Source organism: Colletotrichum acutatum, assembly GCF_030867785.1.
Source record: "Colletotrichum acutatum strain CBS 112980 chromosome Unknown BDZ83scaffold_35, whole genome shotgun sequence".
Taxonomy (NCBI): Eukaryota; Fungi; Ascomycota; class Sordariomycetes; order Glomerellales; family Glomerellaceae; genus Colletotrichum; species Colletotrichum acutatum.
In genome coordinates, this window is record NW_026849029.1 from 189,310 (window position 1) to 204,172 (window position 14,863).

The window sequence follows — 14,863 nt, forward strand, 5'->3', positions numbered from 1 at the left end:
CGATGGCACCGTTGGGTAAAGCTCAAAAAACAGCGCCGTTGAAAATAAAAAAAGAATAACACTAACACCAACAGAAGCTCAACAACTTTGGCCTTTGATAGCCGCTTGCCCCAGTTTCTCGGCACAACAAATGCCGCAGCGCTAGAACAGGTACGGTAGTATTACGGATACCTTACCCCGCCTGTTCTAACTTCTGTGTTCTCTTCGGTCATTCCCCCAGCTCCCTTGTAAACCCGGGGGTTAGCAATAGGCAGTGTGACTCGTCTGGTCTCTATTTGGGAGTTCAAAGTGTATGCTCTGACATCAAGTGAGCAGACAGCCAGCTACGCTTTCAACGACTTCGACCAATTGTTCTTTGCTCTTCGCTCTTGAAGTTCCCATCGCACATGGGAGCTTGAAACAGCTCCGCAAAGACCTCAATGGCACCCGTCGGCGCTCTGCTCTGGCGTTCGCTCAGGACATACCAGATCTATGGCGCCAACACCGATGTCGGCAAGACGGTCTTCGCGTCGGCCCTCTGCAATGCGGCCCGCAACTTCTGGCCGCAGGACAAGACGGCTTTCCTGAAACCCGTTTCTACGGGCCCGGCCACCGAAGCCGACGATAGGTGTGCGTTGCTGCCAACTCCACTATCGATTGATACGATCTTCTTTTCTCTTGCTCATGAGCTGATACGGAAGAGAACAGAAATGCGAGCTCTTTTGGACTCAATTCCGCTCTTTGGCCTTGCTAATTCCGCTTCCCCTTCTCCAGTCATATCTCAAGGTTTGCACCCGGCATCGCGAAAAAAACGCTGTTTCAGTTTGAGATTCCAGCAAGTCCCCATCTGGCCGCTGCAGCCTCGGACCAGGTAACCTACCAATCTTCTCATTCTTTGTCACCGTACTAATCAATTCACTGAAAGCCTACCCCATCAGATAATGAAGTACTAAAAGGCATCTACAACTACTCATCCAGCCGAGCGGCCGATGGGCCGGGCTGGCTCTTCATCGAAACCGCCGGCGGTGTCCACTCCCCGGCTCCGTCCGGCACCCCGCAGGCCGACCTCTACGCCCCGCTCCGAGCTCCGGTCATCTTCATCGGCGATGCCAAACTCGGCGGTATCTCCCAAACCATTTCGGCCTTTGAGTCCCTCAAGCTTCGCGGCTACGATGTCGAAAGCATTCTACTCTTTCGAGATGGATACTACCAGAACGACACCTACTTGACCGACTACTTCCGCCGCGGACACGGCATCCCTGTCACCGCTGTAGACCAGCCGCCCGCTCGCGCCCAAGATGAGCAGGCGGACGCAGCAGCAATGTCTCGCTACTATACCGAATTATCATCAAGCACAGCCATCAAGGATACCTTGGACCATTTACACGCCCGCCACCTCGCCCGGATCGCCCGTCTGGAAACCATGTCCCGCGACGCACACGAGATCATCTGGTACCCCTTCACGCAGCACAAGGGCCTGACGCCGGACAAGATCACGGCAATCGACTCGGCTCACGGCGACAACTTCCAAACCCTCGTCCCCCAGAGCCAACAACAACCTGGTGACCAAGCTCTCCTGCAGCCATCCTTTGACGGATCCTCATCCTGGTGGACGCAGGGTCTAGGTCACGCCAACCCTAAACTCACCCTCGCAGCCTCCTACGCCGCAGGCCGCTACGGTCACGTAATGTTCGCCTCCGCCGTCCACGAGCCCGCCTTGGCCCTGGCCCAGACGCTGCTTCAGGGCCTGCGGAACCCCCGCCTCTCCCGCGTCTTCTACTCGGACAACGGCAGCACAGGCATGGAAGTCGCTGTCAAGATGGGTCTGCGCGCAGCGCGGGTACGCTACGGCTGGGAAGCCAGCGACAAACTCGAGATCCTGGGTCTCAGGGGCAGCTATCACGGCGACACTATGGGCGCGATGGACTCGACAGAGCCGTCCGTGTTCAACGAGAAGGTGGAGTGGTATGACGGCAAGGGGTTTTGGTTCGAGTACCCTTCCGTGATGTGCAAGGACGGCAAGTGGCAGGTTCGGGTTCCCGGTGTCCTAAAGGAGGAGCTGGGTGCTGGGCAGGAGTTTGGTAGCTTGTCCACGGTGTTTGACGTCGCTGGTAGGGAGAAGACGGGAGAGGCGCAGGTGTATGAGGAGTACATCGTTAGCGTCCTGCGTCGTCTCCGGGACCAGGGGCGCAAATTTGGTGCTTTGGTTATGGAGCCTGTTATTCTTGGAGCGGGAGGCATGATTATGGCGTGAGTACAGACAACGCTTTGTGTAACCGAACACTTCTTGCTAACGAATCTCCAAACGCAGCGATCCTCTTTTCCAGAGCACTCTCGTCAAGGTTGTCCGACAGCACCCCGAGCTCTTCGGAACGGCAACGCAATCTTCTTCAGCGGCAGACGAGAACACCTGGACCGGCCTCCCAGTAGTCTTTGACGAAGTTTTCACAGGTCTCACCCGTCTAGGCCGCTTCTCCGCCGCGTCCTTCCTCGGCGTCGATCCAGACGTCGTCTGCAACGCCAAGCTGCTCACGGGTGGTCTGGTGCCCCTCTGTACCACCTCAGCCTCCGACAGCATCTTCCGAGCCTTTGAGAGCGACGAGAAGAGTGACGCACTGCTTCACGGTCACAGCTACACCGCACATGCGGTTGGATGTCAAGTTGCGCTCGAATCGCTTCGGGAGCTTCAGAGGATCGACCGCGACGGGGAGTGGAACTGGGCCAAGACAAATGGGTGGGGGGCTTCAGCGACGGCAAACTCTTCAACTCAAGTGGAATCTGGCAGCTCTGCTGAGGCGTGGTCTGTCTGGTCTCAGTCTTTTGTTGACTGGATTTCGAAGCAGGCTGGTCGCGTAGATGGTGTTTGGGCCTTGGGGTCTGTTCTTGCTATTCATTTGCAGGATAGTGAGGGTGCTGGATACTCGAGCAATGCCGCCGCGAACCTCCAAAGTGCTCTGCTTCAAGGAGAGCATGGCGCCGAGGGCGGAAGATGGAACGTCCACAGCAGAGTTCTTGGAAATGTTCTCTACGTGATGACAAGTCAGACGACGACGCAGGAGGATATCGAGAGGTTAGAGAATTTGTTGCGGAGGTCCCTTGCATTGTGAGTCGACCAGGCCCGTACATGTACAATTCACAATTTATCCATATGGCATTTATACGGTTACACAGAGACCTCTCGCCATCCGTGATTCTCCTTACAGAGGAACCACGACTCACGTCTGAAGGCTACGTCAACTTGGCAGATTCTGCCGCACCTCCTTCTGTTGTCTCCTTCGTGTTGGCTTTGTTTGCCCCTCTCTGTTGCTTCATGGTTCTCCTTCTCCTTTTCCTTCTTGAACCGCGCATGAAGTACCTAACATATACATGTTGTCAGTGATGGCACCATCAACGAAAAAAACCCTCGGCCTCAGAGAGTGCTCACGTGATACCACCGATAAATACCAGACCAACGGTTGCAGATCCAATGCCAACACCAACTCTCTGTCCGATCGAAAGTTCTACTCCTATCAGCATGCGATGAAATCAGAGCACGCGAGAGTGAGCCCGGTGATACTTACCCCCTAGCATGTTAGCACTCCCGCTTCCACCGCTTGTTGACGAGGGTATGCTTCCAATGCTTGAAGTGGCACTCTGCGATGTTGTAGGAGTAAGGGAAGTATAGTTTCCATCTGAGGATGCAGTGGTCGATGAAAGCGTGTTGTTGACCAAAAGAGTAGCAGAAGTTGTGGCGCAAAGGAATGCAACCGCGCCATCAGCTGTCCAGCTCAGCGTTGCGCAGTAAGGTTCAGATCCATAACTTAGATACAGTCAGTCTTCCATTCTTTCTCTTCTTTCCCTTTCAGTCTTGGTAGGCTCATAAGATCTCCAACTTACCAAGTGAGGATCGACGCTTCTGTCGTCGCAGTTGAAATACCCGTGGCCGCCACTTCCTGGCAGCCAGTGCGAACCACGCAGTCTTGCTGGTCACTACAGCAGCCGACGAAAGCTGTTAGACCCTGAATCGAATGAACACATGAGCCTCCATTTTTGCAGGTGAGTGGCTCATCTAGTTTGTGATTTAATTAATACGTGGTATTTTGCCGTTGGCAGACGGGGAAAGCCCCATAGCATTGGATTTGGGCTAACCATCAATATATCCGCATGTTTCTGCTGTCGTGGCCTGTCGCTGGACAATTTCGGTTGGCGCTTGCAAGATTTGACTTGTCGTTGCGGGAACTCTGGCGACAACATCATAAGCAGATGTGCTCGAAGGTGTAGTGCGGCCTGCTGAAACTACATAAAAGCTGAGCTGTGCCACTCTGGCGATGAAGTTGATTGTATCACGCATCCTATTGATTGTAGCAACTCTGTGGTTGCTACGGGAAGAAGGAGAATCTTTGTCATAGCGAAAAATGAAAGCGTGTCTTTGGGTCGCAGTCTTGTATAAGCAGTTTGGAAAGGGTGTCGCGGCATCATTATCCCCGACGCCAGGTGTGTGGCCCTGCACCTGATCAATAGACCCAGCAGCAGGTTCCTGCGTGAGCCAATTAGGTACGAACGTGGCTTCGATAGTCATGCCAGATCTAGAAAACGTTGCTTATGTCTGACGGCAATGATTGAGATATCTGCGCTCATTGGTCGTCTGGTGCGACCGAGTACACTGAAGCAAATACTCAGGGTTGACAAATACGCAGCCTGATTTTGTGACATATCCTGAAGAGTCGAGAGAGTTTCATCAACCGTCAAAGTTCCACCTGAATCCTTGTCTACGCAGGTGAGAATAGTCTTCAATTCCGTTCATATACCATCGACCGGCTCCGTGTTGGAGCCTGGAAACCTTCCATTTGCAAATGGCCAACAACTCGAGTCCTACTTGCGCCGGTCTCGATTCTTTCCGAGCCTTTGACGAGTATGTGGACAAACTTAGAAGCGAGACTTCATTGAACGAGAGTTCCCTGGAAAATTGCCGGATTCAAATATGCCATGCCCTCTGGGGTGAAAGCAATCCAGACATTTCAGGCATCGGCGTAAGTTAACCTTATCCGTATGACTTAGTAGGAGCATGAGGTTGTCTAAGAATTCACAGATTTTCATTGGATACACCATTGAGATTGCTTTAGGCTTCCTCCTGGCCGTTCTTTTCCTCGGTATCAGCCGATATCAGGGGCAAAACCAGAAGCTCTTCCAGACAGCAGTCAAAGTTGGTCTCGAGGCATTCTTTGATTTTGCGATCTACTTTGCTATATCAGTGGCAATAGCCGTACTCGTCATGCTATACAAGAATGACTATGGTATCTCAACGGAAGGTTTCGGTGCTAACGAAGCACACATGGGCTTGGCGTTATCAGTGACTTGCGTCTTGCCCTTATTCTACCCGGTCGGGCTTCTAAGCACCAAGTCGTTGCAAAGACCGGCCAAAAGCCGAACGATATCGAATGAAGAGCCACACGAGAAAGACGAAAAGGAGAACCTTCGTTTACTACTCTTTTGCCTGTTGGCAGTTCTCATTTTCTATCCATTCGTGTCAAAGTGCATCCACACATGGAAACCTTCCCAGATCGGCACTGCCAAAGGCCCAGAAGGCCGTACGCTGATCACGAGAGAAGAGTGGAATCGGATCGAGAACATGTGCTTTGGTTCCACTTCTTTCTTCACAGACACGGAGCAAGTTATACTGGCAGTCTTTGAATTTCTGGCCTCGATTTCGATTTTCCTGTTTGCGATTTGGCGAGTAAGTGGTGCCGTCGTCCGCAAGATGGAAGAAGATGATGTCGCTGTAGGCGACCGACGCCAAAAAACTGCTAAATTGAAGAAGATGCGAGAGCTCATACAGAAGGCCTGGGAGCAGCGCGCAATTATGCAGATATCTTTGCTTCTGGTGCCTGTCGTACTAGGTGGCCCGCTCCTGTGGAGCGTTTTTCGCCTGCGAACGATACAAGCAGCCATCGCAGAAAGACTAGAGAGCACGTATTCAGGAAACGATTGGGGCTTTGGACAAATAATCGGAATCATCATATTCGTGCCCATATTCACCGAAATGGCTTTTGCTAGTTGGAGATCACGATCCTCATCGCAGCCTGCCGCGGGCGAGTCAGAGGCTTCACGACCGATTTAACTCAACCGGTCATTGCTAGCTACGATAGTTGTATATGAACGAAATTTCGGTGGCATTGTGGTGCTACAAAGGATGAATTGCTTCAAAATTGACTTGGCAAGTAAAGCTGCTCATTCACCGAATCATTCCAGACAAATAGCAGGTAACTCCACGGAGCCGTCGACAGATGTGACAAAAGAAGTCTTACCTGTCGGCCCACCCCAATAGCTCCCCATTAAACCCTTTACTTATATACGCAAGGATTCAGGCGCCTTTAGCAGTATCCAAGGTCATTTTCAAACTTCACATGGACCTCTGATCTGTAAAGTTCGCATATGTGTTTCTGGCGACCGATGATCCGATCGCTTGGTTGTTGGCCAAGTTCCGTACGAGTTTTATCCGGTACACTCGAGGCACCTTGATCCTACAGGAATGCTGCTTGCGGCGTGGGAGGCACGGTCTCTGATTCTGAGGAGCGGTTATGACACCGTGAGCAGTCGAAGTTGGCTACCTTGCTTGCTTGAGCTCTAGTTTGATATGGCAATCTTCTGCACCAATGTCCTGAGAACTGCCTGAACAGCATGGCAGGATATTTTGTGGATATGAGGGCACATACGCGTCGCACCAAAGCTCAACAACAGAGCAAGTTCTTCATCGATACATCGGTCGCGGGATGTAGGCAGTTTTTTCGAAGTTGAGGGATCTTTGCATGGGACCTTGCCAGGGGCCTCTGCTGTTCCAATGCATCGAACGCATATAGAAAAGTCTAGATGAAGCCACCAACCGGGCCTTTCCTAGGGAGTTAGCTCAGCACAGCAAGGACGGAAGGGCCAGAGCGCGACAGGCGATGAGGACCTTTTATGCGGCCGTCCATTTTAAGGTGCTGTTTCACCCGGAGTTAGTGATGGGTCTTGGTTGCAATTCCCGGGTGAGTGTCTATGAGTGGTCGCCCTATGCGAGAACGAGAGTGGAGTTAAGACTAGAGGTGCAGTTGATGACAGACAGCACGGGAGGGATGAGGACGACGCAAGACGATGAGATGGGATGAGTATAGTGCATGGCTAGGGTAGCTATGTGAAATTATGGATGGTTCAAGTTTCTTCCCGGCCGAGAGGTGCGCCCGAGTCTCATGAGTCTTACGAGTCTCTACTCAAATGTAGATCCAAAGAATACTTTTCACAAAGCCAAATAAGCCGAGGCGGCACGAGATAAGTGCGATATCCCCGTGTAGCATGCGGAAGGAATTGAAGGATTCTCGGCGCTATGAAGTGGATATGCCGACGTCCAGTCCGCGTCTGTGTGTCTCTTGATCAGTGATCAGTGTAGCAGAGCAGCATGTTAGTGCTACCTTTTTTGATGTAGTGCGTGGTCAGGGTCTTTTGCCAAGTTCAGACTAGAAGGCGAATTGGAAGCTTCTGTCGAAGAGATCTGCGGGGAGTTAAAAATCCTTCGCCCAACATGTGTGGGTGAGTGACAGTGAGTGAAAGTGAGAGTGAGAAGAAGCATTGAAAGTCGCAGTGAAAAGTGAGTTTGTGTGAGTGAGATGTGAGGTCATGGGCTGCTGACGTATGCGCCACTCCAAGCCAAGCTCCCCCTGGCCCCAACTCTGATGATCCTCTTCGTCCTAGCCCACCATACACACTGACATAACCACGAATCACGACAACTTTGAACCAGTAAAGATGGAGAGAAGTTAGCGCAGCGGCCCCAGGTGAAAGGGAGGAGATCTGCAATCTAATCTGACCTGTGCACCGCCAAATGCCGCCCGCTTCCCGCCCGCTCTGCCGCCGCGCCTCAAATGTTCCGTCCCAGTGCGATCCTCTGCTTTTTGTAAGCTTTGCTCAGTCATACTTGCAGAAGATCACTGATCCTGGTCGGGCCAGCCGTCTTTCCGTCCCACCTTGTTCTGTAGATTGCAGACCGCAGACTGCGGCGCCACTCTCCTTCAAATTCGAACAAGTTGTGGAGATGCCTAGGCCAAACGAGCAGGCCAGTAGAAGCTTGAGCAACGAAAGAGATACGAGGAGATCGGGCCCTGATTCGGCTACGGATTCACAGCCATGGGATCGAGTTCCCACATTCGCATTTCACACACCAATGTCTCTCCGAGCCCTCCGAAGGAGAAAAGCGGATATCACGGCCCGTCCTAGCATCAAAGCTTGACTTCGATCCACCCCACACACGCGTACGGTAGCGTCTGCAACGTTGAGGCACTCTTGCAGACGCACTCCTGTCACTGTGAGGCATATCCAGGTTGCCAGGGGGGGGGATGCCAGACTGAGACCAGCCCGCCAGGCCCAATATTCGCCGGTTTGCTGCCCAGTTCGTCAACGGCGAGCCCGCGCCTATCAGACTGAAGTCAGTCAAGACATTTGCCTGCTCTCTTACACTCTCTCTCCGTACCTTACTGTACTCTCATACGGAGGATCCAGAAGCGTGAAGCAAGGAGGACCCATCAAATAGGTCTTCAATATGCCGTGAATGCCACCCGAAGTGCGGTTTCGCAATGGCAGACTGCACCTCGGACTCGAGCGAGAATATCCATGGTCCATGGTCCATGGATGAAGCGCAGGAAATCCACCACCCCCCGTTCGCCCCCTCCTATGCCCCTTTTGACGGCCGAATTCCGTCCTCAACTCCTCCGTCCGCTTCGCCCCACACTGCCCGTACGCGCCCCGCTAGAAACCGGAACTTGTTTCTGGCAGTTTGCGAGTAAAGACAAGCACACAAGGTGGGCAAAGACCGCACACACCGGTGACACCTTACACTAGCTCGCGGCTCGCCCCTAGAGGACGACCGATCTTCCTACGTTAGAGACCCGGCTTAGTTCAGCACTGGGCAACAATCGAACTCGAAACAAGCCTTTTCTTTTCTCCTTATCCCTTCTCCTACTTCAGGGTTGCTCCACTCGCGGCGCCGGTACACCTTTGAGCGCCGACCGGCCGATAACGGTCCCGGGCCTTGTTGCAGCACGGTGGAACTGCTGCCATGTGGACATGACGTCTTCATCTCAACTCCTTCGCCGAGCTATGTCCTTCTTCGCTGGATAGGTGTGCGGACTTGAGCATCATGGGAAAATGCCGACGCATAGCTTGGGGCTAGAACTTTGCTAGACCCAAAACTATGTTTGGCTACCTTGGCCCAGAAGAGGAGAGAGCTTTCCTTCTTTCTTTCTTCCGAGTATATAAACACTCTGGCTTGGCCCCGTGAACTTTGGCATTGAGACCACACTCTTACACACATCTCACTCTCACACGTCTTTTGACTACGATCTACAACTGCAACACAATACAGCTTATACCATTTGATATTTTCAACTTTCGAAACACAATCACACGATACCAATTTAGTACCTCACTTTTGACAAACCAGCATTACACTACTTCAGCATGGCACAGCCCCAGTACGGAAAGCGCTTGATTCCCCAGGTCCTCGACGAGGTCGCAAAGTCAGAACCCAACAGAGAATTCATCTCCGTCCCCCGCTCCTCCAACCCCCAAGATGGCTGGAAGCCCATCTCCTACAAGCAGATCGCCAACGCGGTGAACCGGATAGCCCAGAGAATCATCGACAAGCGCGGCAAGCCCGAGCCCGGAAGCTTCCCAACTCTCACCTACATCGGCCCCAACGATGCCCGCTACATGATCATCATGATTGCCTGTATCAAGGCAGGATACAAGGCCCTCCTCATCTCCCCGAGAAACTCCTTTGAAGGCCAGATGAACCTTTTTGAGAAGACGGACTGCCACATCATCTGCTTCGACTCATCCTTCAAGGATGTCATCCAGCCCCTGCTGGAAGAGCGCCCCATGGACGCCATCATGGTCAGCTCAGCAGACGCCTGGCTCTCGGACGACGAGGTGCCCCATTTCCCCTACAACAAAACCTATGAAGAGGCAGAAAACGATCCCGTCGTCGTCCTGCACACCAGCGGTAGCACAGGTCTGCCAAAGCCCATCGTCGCCCGTGTCGGCATGATGGCCGTCGCCGACGCCTTCCACCACGTCCCCGATTTCATGGGCTCCGAGAACTGCATAAAATCCATCATGCACGGTACCCGCCTCTTCCTGCCAATGCCCCTCTTCCACGCCGCCGGCTGCTATATGTCAACCTTCGCCACGATCTACTGGGGACGGCCCGTCGCGCTGGGCTTCACGGACCGGCCCCTGACGCCGCAGACCGTTATCGACGCTGCCCAGTACGCTAAGATCGATAACGTGATCCTGCCTCCCGCCATCCTCGAGGAGATGGCCCATATGCCTGAGGGCATCGCAGCGCTCCAGAAGTTCAAGCGCGTCAACTTCGGTGGTGGCAACCTCGCCCGCGGCACTGGCGACAAGCTCGTCAAGGAGGGCGTCCCCGTCTCGAGCGTCATCGCCTTTACCGAGGCGGCCCCCTTGCCATACTACTTCCAGAAGAACCTCGAGCTTTGGCAGTGGTTCATCGTCGACTCAGACAGACTTGGCGTCGACTGGCGTCAGGCTAGCGGCGAGGACGAGGACATTTTCGAGCAGGTCATCGTTCGCAAGGATAAGGCGGACCCCCTTCAGGGCATCTTCTACACCTTCCCCGACGTCAACGAGTACAACACTAAGGACCTGTACCGCAAGCACCCGACCCTGCCCAACCACTGGATGTACTACGGCCGCTCTGACAACATCATTGTCTTCTCCAACGGCGAGAAGCTTAACCCCGTCACCATTGAGGAAATCGTCACCGGTCACGCGAGAGTCAAGGGCGCCGTCGTCGCCGGCGCCATGCGCTTCCAGCCTTTCCTCATCCTCGAGCCCACCGAGCCCCTGACGTCTGAGGACGACATCCAGCAATTCATCGACGATGTCTGGCCCATGGTCGTCAAGGCGAACAAGGAGACCGTCGCCCATGGCCAGATCGGCCGCGCCTTCATCGGCGTCACCAACCCTGAGAAGCCTTTCCCCCGTGCCGGCAAGGGCACCATCCAGCGACCTATGGCCCTGAAGCTTTACAAGGACGAGCTCGACGCGTGGTACAGCAAGGCTGAGGACGGCGCCGACTCCCTCTCCGTCAACATTGACGTTTCCTCCCAGCAAGGCATGATCGACTCGATCGAGAGGCTCTTCCAGCAGACCCTCGGCAGCCGCGCCCTCTCCGCCGACTCGGACTTCTTCAGCGCTGGCATCGACTCCATGCAGGTCATCAACGCCTCCCGCCTCCTCCGCAAGGGCCTCGAGGCCGCTGGCGCAAACATCACCGCCGATGCCATCGCAACCCGCGTTATCTACGCCCATCCCACCCCTCGCCAGCTGGCTGCCTACCTCATGGACCGTCTCAGCAAGAACACCTCCGCAGACAGCAACGGCGACGGCGAAAACCATGACATCCACGCCATGGAGGCCCAGCTGCAAAAGTACACCCGCGACCTCCCCAAGAGCGCCGGCACCAAGCCCGCGCCCAACGACAAGGGCCAGACCGTCCTCGTCACCGGCACCACCGGCGCCCTGGGCTCCTACCTCCTCGACTTCATGGAACACAACCCGGCCGTGTTAAAGGTTGTCTGCCTCAACCGCAGCGAAGACAGCGGCAAGCGCCAGGTCAAGATGTCCGCCGAGCGCGGCCTCGCCACCACCTGGAAGAAGGCAGAGTTCCTCTGCGTCGACATGTCCAAGAGCAACCTCGGCCTCGAGCCGGAAGTCTACGATCGTCTCCTGAAGGAGGCAGACCGCGTCATCCACAACGCCTGGCCCGTAAACTTCAACATCTCAGTCGAGACCTTTGAGCCGCACATCCGCGGCGTCCGCCACTGGGTCGACTTCTCCCTCCGCGCCGCCAAGAACGTGCCCATTGTCTTTGTGAGCTCCATCGGCACCGTCGACACCTGGCAGGGTCCCGGTCCCGTCCCGGAGAAGAGACTGATGGATCTGTCTCTGCCGAGCACGGGCTACGGCCGCTCCAAGATGGTCAGTTCCCTCATCCTCGACGAGGCGACCCAGGTCTCAGGCGTGCCGACCGCTGTCGTTCGTGTCGGACAGGTCGCCGGCCCGCAGTCCAAGGACGGTGTGTGGAACCGCCAGGAGTGGCTCCCCACTATCATCGCCAGCTCGAAGTATCTCGGTGCGCTGCCGCGTGACCTTGGTGCCATGGCGACTGTCAACTGGACGCCGATCGAGGGCATCGCGAACCTCATCCTCGAGGTATCTGGCATTGCCGCCCCCGTGCCATTGGAGAAGATCAACGGCTACTTCCACGGCGTGAACCCGCGCACCGTGCCCTGGGAGACCCTGGCTGAGGCCGTGAGGGAGTTCTACGGCGATGGCGTCATCAAGAAGCTGGTTTCCTTCAAGGAGTGGGTTGAGTTATTGGAGAACAGCACGGCGACCACGGATGATGTTGATAAGAACCCCGGTATCAAGCTGCTTGACTTCTACCAGGATCTGGCTATGGGCGAGGGACAGGGTGTCGAGTTCTCCATGGAGCGCACGACAAAGAGCAGCAAGACAATGAAGGAGATGCAGGCTGTGACGCCTGAGTTGATGCAAAATTGGTGCAGGCAGTGGGCGTTCTAAAGAACGATAAACCTTGTTTTGGGATTTGGGAAAGCATAGACTACTTCCTTAATACTGTACATAGAATGAGATATGACAATTGATTTCAAGTATCTAACAAGCTTCGTTTTCTTTCAATATCATCTCCTGGCATAGTAAGACGCCCAATAGTTCGGCACAGTCCGATTGCCCTCGCTCGCCGTCTTGCTAAATAGGGGCCAACCTGGTAGCGGCCCCCTTTGTAGCGAGGCTATACTCAATTGGTCCCATTGCGATTTACGCGTCAAAGAACAACCAGCTTCCTTTCACACTCCATCCACCGTGTTCAGGTATCAAATAACGAACAGCGGCTTTTGTCTTTCTTCGAATTATCAATGCAAATCTGTACTATATAAACATGATAAATGGAAGTCTTGCGGTCTTGGACAATAGTTTCATCAAACACTGCGCAAGAATTTGTCTTCAATCGTCCTCACTCTTGGAGAACGCACCTTACATCTTAGTTTCAATCAATCCAGGTGTCACCAGAGAAATGAGTGAACAGAATGATGACGGACCTAGGTGCAATATTCTTGTACCATCTAGCAAGAAAGAGATGGAGGAAGAGAAGTGCGAAAACATGTTCCACTGGTTTTTATACTGGGAAGGCGATAAGTTGGTACGCCCATTTCATCCTAAACCCAGACCGCCGGGCTACAAGGCACCAATCAAGACAACTCCATCTAATGAAACGGAAAGGATGTGCGATAATCCAATTCATTGCCATGAGAATTATCATTGGTCTTTGTACTGGAAAGGCGAGGAATTGGTACAACCCATTCATCCTAAAGGCAAACATGTCCCACCAGATTACGACAAGGGACCAGTCCCTACAGTTGACGATCACATACTCGGTACCAGAGACATCTGTCATGTAACAGACAGTTGCCCAGGTGTACATTTCATGGGAAGACGGGACCCGCGCAGTGAGGGGAAACAGCAAAAGATCCAATACAATTCGAGCAGGGATACGACAAGACTCCTGGGGTTGGAGAAAATCGAAGCAGAGCTTGCATTCCATGCCCTAAAGCCGACATCCGACAATCTCATAGAAGACGAGCCGGAAGATCATGTGAATGACCGGAGCTCGGAGCCTTCTCGTGGTTCTGAATAGAGTCGCAAGACTCCTGGAAATAGATCAACAGCGAGTCAACTAGGCTTCTCATCGAGAACAGAACAATAACAAAACATTAACAACTTGTGTTGGTGATGAAATGACGATGATAGTTCGCGGCTAGTCCTTCCTGAGAGTTGCTAGTCAGCAATGGGCCCTATAAGCTCAAACACATCAGCCTGACGTAAATCCTTCATGCTATAAGTCAGAGAGTGAAGAGTTAATAGCCATGATAATGAGCAGGCAATCACAGCGTTCTTCTATGGTGTGTTTCAAGTGTAAGATTCGCTAGTACTTCGTAAATATCATTGACACTGGAAGTTTACGGCGAATTTGAAGACTGAGTGGAAATATATTACTCTATTATTCATCAAAAACTCGATGAAATCCATCGCCGTGGTCTGTAAGTCTGACAACGATGTCTATGCCAGAGAGATGCGGTTTACAGAACCAGAATCAAACACGCATTTCTTCTGGTGATATAAGACATTGGACGGTCTGGCACAGTCTGTTTGCTCCTTCGTCCTCTTGACGCTGTTCATGAGTCAAAGAACAGCTGTCTTTCCCCTTCTCATCACTGTGTTCAACATCAAAGGACGGACAACAGCTTTCATCTACGGACTAGGCTCACATAGACATGAAGTCGATGGATAAATACATCTTGGTTGCATAGCACACTTACACGTGGATAGCCTTTTCCCCAATACTGCGCAAAGGTCACCGTCAATCCCTAACGCCTCTCGTGAAAACACATCTCAACCTCGACAAGTAAATCACCAGAATATGGGGCAATGCTTATCTTTCCAACCCAAACCATCCTACCAAAACGAACGAAACGTCCTCAGGAGCAGAAGTTTTCTAGCTGATCCAGGCACTGAATGGAAACCATACGGGCGGAAACCCAACGACAAAGAATGGATACAGAACTTCGTAGGCCTGAACCCAGAAACTGGAACGGCTACGGCGAGAAGTAGTGAGGTCATATAGACGACCGGGGCTCGAGACCATCTCAGAGCTCCTGATGGGGTCTTCCCAGATTGCATCGATAACAAGTCATTCGAGTTCCTCACCGAGAATGAACCAGCATCGAGACATTGAAAACTTTGGGCAGTGCGATGGGTATTGTTATGAGGC

The 14,863-nt window shown here is 53.1% G+C and overlaps 6 protein-coding genes across 6 annotated transcripts; 4 read left to right on the forward strand and 2 right to left on the reverse strand.

Annotated features, from left to right (window-relative positions):
- Positions 1-100: 100 nt before the first annotated feature.
- Positions 101-3,124, forward strand: BDZ83DRAFT_617182 (dethiobiotin synthase). The gene is made up of 5 exons (XM_060508012.1): positions 101-150; positions 208-607; positions 754-850; positions 905-2,229; positions 2,291-3,124. Exons 2-5 carry the CDS (start codon positions 420-422, stop codon positions 3,084-3,086), a joined length of 2,406 nt encoding a protein of 801 aa, XP_060366166.1. The 5' UTR covers positions 101-150; positions 208-419; the 3' UTR covers positions 3,087-3,124.
- BDZ83DRAFT_617187 (uncharacterized protein) lies at positions 3,125-4,520 on the reverse strand. Its single transcript, XM_060508013.1, has 4 exons — positions 4,108-4,520; positions 3,856-4,027; positions 3,540-3,778; positions 3,125-3,479 (listed from the first exon to the last, which is right to left on the reverse strand). The coding sequence occupies exons 1-4, from the start codon at positions 4,307-4,309 to the stop codon at positions 3,400-3,402; spliced, it is 693 nt and encodes a 230-aa protein (XP_060366167.1). The 5' UTR covers positions 4,310-4,520; the 3' UTR covers positions 3,125-3,399.
- Positions 4,521-4,811: 291 nt separating this feature from the next.
- On the forward strand, positions 4,812-6,076 carry BDZ83DRAFT_650734 (uncharacterized protein; the record flags this gene model as incomplete). Its single annotated transcript, XM_060510397.1, has 2 exons — positions 4,812-4,988; positions 5,048-6,076. The coding sequence occupies 2 exons, from the start codon at positions 4,812-4,814 to the stop codon at positions 6,074-6,076; spliced, it is 1,206 nt and encodes a 401-aa protein (XP_060366168.1).
- A 1,004-nt stretch (positions 6,077-7,080) lies between these two features.
- BDZ83DRAFT_617193 (uncharacterized protein) lies at positions 7,081-7,945 on the reverse strand. The gene is made up of 2 exons (XM_060508014.1): positions 7,404-7,945; positions 7,081-7,350 (listed from the first exon to the last, which is right to left on the reverse strand). The coding sequence occupies exons 1-2, from the start codon at positions 7,559-7,561 to the stop codon at positions 7,317-7,319; spliced, it is 192 nt and encodes a 63-aa protein (XP_060366169.1). The 5' UTR covers positions 7,562-7,945; the 3' UTR covers positions 7,081-7,316.
- Positions 7,946-7,958: 13 nt separating this feature from the next.
- BDZ83DRAFT_617195 (uncharacterized protein) lies at positions 7,959-8,268 on the forward strand. Its single transcript, XM_060508015.1, has one exon. It carries the CDS (start codon positions 8,024-8,026, stop codon positions 8,216-8,218), a length of 195 nt encoding a protein of 64 aa, XP_060366170.1. The 5' UTR covers positions 7,959-8,023; the 3' UTR covers positions 8,219-8,268.
- Positions 8,269-9,135: 867 nt separating this feature from the next.
- On the forward strand, positions 9,136-12,725 carry BDZ83DRAFT_271926 (thioester reductase domain-containing protein). Its single transcript, XM_060502061.1, has one exon. It carries the CDS (start codon positions 9,445-9,447, stop codon positions 12,595-12,597), a length of 3,153 nt encoding a protein of 1,050 aa, XP_060366171.1. The 5' UTR covers positions 9,136-9,444; the 3' UTR covers positions 12,598-12,725.
- The last annotated feature ends 2,138 nt before the right edge of the window (positions 12,726-14,863 follow it).

Excerpts from the sequence above, each read along its gene's own strand:
- BDZ83DRAFT_617182 (XM_060508012.1), top strand. The coding sequence starts at position 420 with ATGGCACCCGTCGGCGCTCTGCTCTGGCGTTCGCTCAGGACATACCAG. Across the intron at positions 851-904 it reads CCGCTGCAGCCTCGGACCAG|CCTACCCCATCAGATAATGA; the intron begins GTAACCTACCAA and ends ATTCACTGAAAG. Across the intron at positions 2,230-2,290 it reads GCGGGAGGCATGATTATGGC|CGATCCTCTTTTCCAGAGCA; the intron begins GTGAGTACAGAC and ends CTCCAAACGCAG.
- BDZ83DRAFT_617187 (XM_060508013.1), bottom strand. The coding sequence starts at position 4,309 with ATGCGTGATACAATCAACTTCATCGCCAGAGTGGCACAGCTCAGCTTT. Across the intron at positions 3,779-3,855 it reads GAAGCGTCGATCCTCACTTG|TTATGGATCTGAACCTTACT; the intron begins GTAAGTTGGAGA and ends ACTGTATCTAAG. Across the intron at positions 3,480-3,539 it reads GAGTGCTAACATGCTAGGGG|AACTTTCGATCGGACAGAGA; the intron begins GTAAGTATCACC and ends TGATAGGAGTAG.
- BDZ83DRAFT_617193 (XM_060508014.1), bottom strand. The coding sequence starts at position 7,561 with ATGCTTCTTCTCACTCTCACTTTCACTCACTGTCACTCACCCACACAT. Across the intron at positions 7,351-7,403 it reads CACGCACTACATCAAAAAAG|ACGCGGACTGGACGTCGGCA; the intron begins GTAGCACTAACA and ends AGAGACACACAG.
- BDZ83DRAFT_617195 (XM_060508015.1), top strand. The coding sequence starts at position 8,024 with ATGCCTAGGCCAAACGAGCAGGCCAGTAGAAGCTTGAGCAACGAAAGA.
- BDZ83DRAFT_271926 (XM_060502061.1), top strand. The coding sequence starts at position 9,445 with ATGGCACAGCCCCAGTACGGAAAGCGCTTGATTCCCCAGGTCCTCGAC.